Here is a 7172-nt window from a genome sequence, read left to right as displayed (position 1 = left end):
TCTTTTTTCAAAAAAACTTATATATAATCTTTCTATTTTTTAGCCGACTTCAAAAAGAAGGAGGTTATCAATTCGACTGTATTTTTTTTTTTTTTTTTTTTTTTTTTATGTGTGTTACCGCGAAACTCCGCCCCTGGTGGACCGATTTTGATGAAAAATATTTTAATCGAAAGGAAGTGCTTGCAGGTGGGTCCCATTTTTTTGTTTTTTTTTTAAATAACTAGAAGACTAGTAGATTTTGAATATAGCTTCAAAATTTGTTGCCAAAATTAGGGACATTTTTGCTTTCAGCGCTTACGTAGGCTAAACTATAGGACCTACATAAAAATGATGTATGGCGAATTGTAGCTCTTTAAATGTGCTAAATAAAAGTCAGCGATAGCATATATCTATCTTTTATAGTTTTCTCACAATAACCATTTTTTTCTTCAGAAACATCAATTAAATTCATGCCCTATTTCCGACGCTATTATTCGAGTTCAGTATTAACCCTTATATAAATAAACATGTTCATTATCAAGAGAATTTAATGTAGATTATATTTGCAATTGAAACTATGTCATTCTGTCTAATAGTTTAGGAGATATCGTAAGAATAAAATTACGCGGAAACGAAAAATGCTACACGAAAAGCACAATTTTGCTTTCTGGACTTACGTAGGTCAAACTATATGACTTACATAAAAATGATGTATGGAGTAATTATAGATCCTTAAATTTGCTAAATAACAGTCTTCGGTGGCATATATGTATCATCTATGGATGTCTCACAAAAAACATGTTATTGTGAACAAACTTCGATTAAAATGCACACGAAAAACAGCGTCGTAAGCTTACGGCGCTATTATATTACATTCGATATGAATCCTTATCCAAATAAATATGTTTGATGGCTAGAGTATTAAATGCAGATTACATTAGCCTTTAAACTATGTAATTCTGATCAATAGTTTGGGAGATATTAAATAATTAAAAACTACGCGCATTCGAAAAATGCTAGTGCGGCGCGCGGCTGGACAAAATTAAAGGCACGCTACGATGTATTAGTTCGTTAATTTTCAATTTGTATACCGATTTTGATAATTATTTCATTGTTTAAAGGATAAGTGGTTATCTGCTGCATTCTAAATTAGTTTTTGAATTGAAGTACACACATATCAAATAGGAAAGTCCTTTTCTTTATTTGTCTTATTTATGTCTTTATATGTATTAAGGAAATTTGTAATTGAACTTCAAATTCACTAAAAATTGTGAAATAAAACAAAAATTTTAAGGAAAAAAAATAGCCGACTTCAAAAAAAACCAATCTCAAACAAAATGCACTCAAAAGTAACCTAAAAAAACCAATTTCAAACAAAATGCACTCAAAAGGAACCTAAAAAACCAATTTCAAACAAAATGCACTCAAAAGTAACATAAAAAAACAATTTTAAACAAAATGCATTCAAAAGTACCATAAAAAACAATCTCAAACAAAATGCACTAAAAAGAAACAAAATAATGACATGAAAACTTCATTCTTTCTTTCTTCTCTCTTTCAAAAACCCTCTAAACTCTAAAGAAAGTTCTCTTCTTTCTTGTAGCATGTCTATATTGTATAATTATTGTTATTTTGGAGTCGGTTTCGGCCTAAGTAGGACATAAACGTAAGTATGTCTCGTACATCTCAAATATAAAATGTATAATATTATATTTACTTCGGCCGACACCGACTGCGAAATAACAATAATTATACAATATAGACATGTTACAAGAAAGAAGAGAACTTTCTTTAGAGTTTAGAGGGTTTTTGAAAGAGAGAAGAAAGAAAGAATGAAGTTTTCATGTCATTATTTTGTTTCTTTTTAGTGCATTTTGTTTGAGATTGTTTTTTATGGTACTTTTGAATGCATTTTGTTTAAAATTGTTTTTTTATGTTACTTTTGAGTGCATTTTGTTTGAAATTGGTTTTTTAGGTTCCTTTTGAGTGCATTTTGTTTGAAATTGGTTTTTTTAGGTTACTTTTGAGTGCATTTTCAAAGTAAAAATTGTTTCAACTTTATTGTTACTCGTATTATAGTTTTCTAACTATTTTAACTATAATTTATTATTTGCACTTCCAAGTTTAAAAATAAGATTATTCGCTCAATTATACTTCTTGTATCACATCGTTGGTTCTTTTGCAAATGTACACTTAATATCCAAGGCATTAATTAAGTTAATGTATATACGCAAACTCTTACTTAACTAGGATATGTTTAATTCTATTAATGTGATTTACTCGTAAATCTGTACAGATAAATAAAAATGAAGTATGTAAGTATTTTTTAATTTTTTTTTCCAAAAGTCCGCCTTGGTATCGGGTAATAAAGTAAATGATGTATGGGTAATTTAAGGTAGTTTTTTTTTTCAATTTTGCCATCAAAAGAAACGTGCGGTCGAAGTTGTGGGTAACATAAGTCTTAAACTATGAAATAGAAATAATTAAACTATTAATAGAACTATTAAAAGAAGTGATAGCTTTTAAGTTAATCTGATACAATTTTTAGTTTTATTTTACTAACTTACTCGTACATTACAATTAATGATTGATGCCACAAAGATGAAATATATTTGTTTATTAGATTCTGTTTATAAATGTTACATTGTTTCTATTTTGTATACCCTTCTTAGTCCGAACATTAACGTATGTACATTTATTACTTGCACTAATATAATTTAAGTTACAATGAAAGATATTAGATTATAATGTAAAAAGCTGAAACTATTTACAATTTATTTATGATCGAATTCAATCATTTACATTTTTTATAGATTTATTCAAAGCAATCAAAAATTCTGATATACCGTTTGGAGCCACTGATCCAATTTGTACTTTGCCTAACACAAACTAAATAAAACGATCTTCGGATCTCATGCATCGATTATCGAGTTAAAGATCAAATCGTTTAATTAGAACTAGAGTAAAATGTCTTAAATAAAACGTTTTTGTATGGGTGCTCACAAATACAATTAATCATAAATTTTGAGTTTTCACTAACAAACACAAATGTGCAAAAAATTCTAATGTCAATTTTTCAAAGTAAAATAATAATTTTGAAAGGGACTTTATATGTTTTGGAACGGCTGTTTCCACAATGAAAACTCACAACATACCGTGAGTAGCTAGTCCTAAAAACAATTTTGAATTAATGATAAAATCAAAAACGATATTGTCATTGTAGTCGACATCCAAAAGACGTCTAATATCCAAACGCAACTTTGACCGGATCGTCGGTTCATCTTGTCAGAGGCTTACATTGATTGATATTCTAAGTGACTATCATAATATTACTGATTTGAAGCTAGTTACAACACAATATAAGTAAACAACATTGTGACGTTATCTGTCTAATATTTATTCATATAAACACTGACAAATAATATAGAAGAAAAGCCAAAAACGAATAGTGTGATAATTATAATATTTTTAAATAAGTATTTTATTTTATTATTATATAAGTCCAATATATATAATACATAGTTCTTCCTAATATGACACATAAAGGTATTATTTAAATCAATACAAATAGGTGAACGTTATTCAAAATAAAAGCTTTACCTGATAAGTAAGAGAGAGCATGCTTCATTTAATAATAGTTTGTGTTCCATGGTATTTGAGTAATTTGCGGTATGAAATTCGAATATTTGATGGAACTCTGTTAGTTTCATAGTTTCGCTGGCAATCTGCATAGAAAAAATTAAAATAGTTATTAAATTGTATTTAAAAATGTTTGTCTTTTGTGCAGTAATTTACTGTATCTTCTACATATATTATTTAGGATCGTAGGAGCCTTTGAATCAATATCAAATTAGAACTTTTTTGCTATTTTATCAAGGTGTTTTTTTTAATAAATTAAATATACACGTCTAATGATAACCTTACCTGTATTCTTCACCATTTCTTGTGTTTCAGAAACAGGTTTCACATTTCGCCAGGTTCATTTTTCGTTTTTTAAATAATTTCTATTTCTTATTGAATATTCATCTAATTTCTAAATAATTTTATTAATGTTGTTTTATTTGCTGAATTATTTTGCAAATATAGACTTTTTAAGTAAAAAATATAAAAAATAATGATACTTATAAATGCAAAGAAGTAGTTTGATCTTTGGTATTATTTACAATAATAAGCTACAGCGCCATCTATTAATCAATACTTAAAACAAATCAAATGCTTTAAGATCTAGAATTTTGGATTGTTTTGTAGTTTAGTAATTTGTAAAAAATTAATAAGAAATAGGCAAAGAAAAATAATAATAAAAAAAGGTTAGTCAGTCATCGACATTATTGTTTCTTTTCAGTTGTGTTTACATACAACTTTGGTGGTTGTATGTAATAAGATTTCTCTTCTGCATATCCTTTGTAGTACCTGAATTTTTTTTTTATTATTCATGTGTACATCGCGTCTTTTTTAACTGATAAATAAATTTGCAATTATAAATCTAGGCTAGGTATTGAAACAACGTAAATAAAATTATTGTAAAAGATTAACAAAGACTGCTACGCTAATATGCCATGCGGAATCCGCTCCTGGTGGAACTGGGGGAGATGGGCGTCCGCTGCCAAGCGTTTGCTGACGATGTGGTTCTGATGTTCTCGGGCAACAGCACCGCGGACATACAAGGTGCCGCCAATGTGGCCCTCGACCATGTTCAGGGGTGGGAAGTTCGTAATAAGCTAAAGTTTGCGGCCCACGAGACCCGGGCCATGGTATTTACCAGAAAGCTAAAATACGACTCCCCACGTCTGAGCATGGGAGGGGGACACATTGAGCTGGTCACCAGTCTGAAGATCTTGGGGTTGACAGTTGACGATAGGCTCACTTTTAACAAGCACATACAAAATGTAGCAATAAAAGTGCAAAAGCTCTATCGTCAACTGTCAACCGCCGCAAGGATATCGTGGGGGCTGAACCCCGAGATCATCAAAACCATATACGTCGCAGTAGTGGAGCCCATCGTCCTCTACGCCGCCAGCGTGTGGGCGCCGGCGGCACGGAAGAAGACTACTCAGAAGTTGTTAGACCGGGTGCAGCGCGGGTTTGCTCAAAAAATCGTAAGGGACTATAGGACGGTCTCTCTAAACGCTGCCGTAGCACTCGCTGGCCTGCTTCCTCTGGACCTACGGGTACAAGAAGCTGCCCTTCTTTACGAAGTAAAGAAGGGCCACAGCCAGCGAGTGCTGCGGGACCGAGATTTGGAGACACCGACAAAGTACGAAGAGGCCGAGCACCCCGCCCGCCTGGAAGGGCTGCAGTTCGACTGCCTGACGGAAGGTGACGAAGTTGCCCAGCGAGCTACCGTCGATGTAAGAATTTACACCGACGGTAGCAAAATTGACGGCATAGTCGGCGCGGCGTTATCCATATGGGATGGCGCCGCGGAGACCTCCTGCCGGAAATTAAAGCTGGGGAACTTCTGCACCGAATATCAGGCGGAACTGTATGCCCTATATGAGGCCGTGAAATTTGTTGTTAGGAGCCCCTCAAGGAGGTTTGGCATTTACTCCGACTCCAGGTCCGCCCTAGAGTCTTTGCGTAGTATCGATTCCCTCCACCCCCTCGTAGGGGAAATAAGGAGAATGATGAAAGGCTGTGTGGAAGTGGGGAAGGAAGTAAGATTGAACTGGATAAAAGCGCACGTGGGGGTGGAGGGAAACGAGAGGGCGGACCAACTTGCAAAACAAGCGGCAGTCGGAGTAAAAACCAAACCTTATTATGACAAAGTCCCTGTTTCATTCGTCAAGCGACAACTCCGATTGGACTCGCTTGACGAATAGAACAGGCGCTACAAAGAGGGAGTCACGGCCTCGACAACGAGAGTCTTCTTCCCTGACGCCATCAGCGCCTACCCAGTGCTCCGCAAGTTAGAGTTGGACCCCGTGCTGGTACAAGTTTTAACAGGTCACGGGGGGTTCGCAGAATACTTACACAGGTTCAAGTGTAAGACGAGCCCCTCGTGCATCTGCGATCCGGCACGGGGCGAATCCGTGCTGCATGCCATAGTAGAGTGTCCGGAGTTTGGTAGCAAGAGAATAGATTTCGAAACTGCAACAAAAGAGAAAGTATCATTAGAAAACATAAACAATTTAATAAGAAATAAGGAGAGTAGAATAAAATTCATAGAATATTGTAAGGAAATAGCAAATAAGATAATAAATAGAAATAAAACACAATAGGAATGCTGTCGGCCTCAAAAAGAAATTAAATTAAGCTAGTTACTAAAATTGCTCTACTGTGATATTTTATTTTACATTTTAACATATTGACATTAGTTTTTAGCACTATTATTGCAAATTTTAAATTATATGTTAGGAAATTTAAGAAAATTTTAAACTGTAAATAGAAAGCAATTTCATTTATTTTATTTTAAATAGCATTAAGTTTTTAAAGTAGTACTAAGAACACATGTAATAGATATAAGTAACTAGTGTAAAAATTTTAATGATTATAATAAAGAATCATAAAAGTCTCTGGCTCAAAACACGCCAGGGGGAGAAGGAGAGGGCGGCATAGCGCCGCCCATAAAAAAAAAATATGCCATGCGAACAACGTAGGTTCGAATCCTAGTTAACTTATTCAACAACAGAATTGCTACAATCAAATTTATATTTGTCATTATAATTTTAAGTTATATGTGTAATACTAGCTGTCGCCAGCCACTCCGTCCGCGTTGAATTTAAAAAAAAAAGTAATAAGTAGCCTATGTGTTCTTCCAGAATATGATCTACATCCATGCCAAATTTCATCGAGATCCGTTGAACCGTACTGGCGTTCTATTTATCCATTCAAACATTCGCATTTATTTTATTTGTAAGATTTACAATTAGAAATTCAGAATAATAAATAAAACTAATATAATTTTAACTAAATTAGTAAAAATTTGGCGCAATAGAAAAAAAAGCAAAACAGTTCTAGGAATTACAAATTACTTTTCTTATCAAGTAGTAATTATTGATAACTAAGAATGTTGCAATAACTTCAATCCTTACTAATATTATATATTATATGTAAATGCGAAAGTAACTCTGTCTGTCTGTCTCGCTTTCACGCAAAAATTACTGAAGCGATTTAAATGAAATTTTGTACACAGATAGTCTAGAGCCTGAGGATGGACATAGGCTACATTTTAACGCGAAAAAGGGGTTGTTATG

At 33.2% G+C, this 7172-nt stretch overlaps 1 protein-coding gene across 1 annotated transcript; it reads left to right on the top strand.

The window, feature by feature from the left end:
- Window positions 1–4535: 4535 nt before the first annotated feature.
- Window positions 4536–5798, top strand: LOC123722861. Its single transcript, XM_045685432.1, has one exon. It carries the CDS (start codon window positions 4536–4538, stop codon window positions 5796–5798), a length of 1263 nt encoding a protein of 420 aa, XP_045541388.1.
- Window positions 5799–7172: the final 1374 nt, after the last annotated feature.

Source organism: Papilio machaon, chromosome W (assembly GCF_912999745.1).
Source record: "Papilio machaon chromosome W, ilPapMach1.1, whole genome shotgun sequence".
NCBI classification, from domain to species: domain Eukaryota; kingdom Metazoa; phylum Arthropoda; class Insecta; order Lepidoptera; family Papilionidae; genus Papilio; species Papilio machaon.
This window is presented reverse-complemented; position numbering and strand designations above follow the sequence as displayed.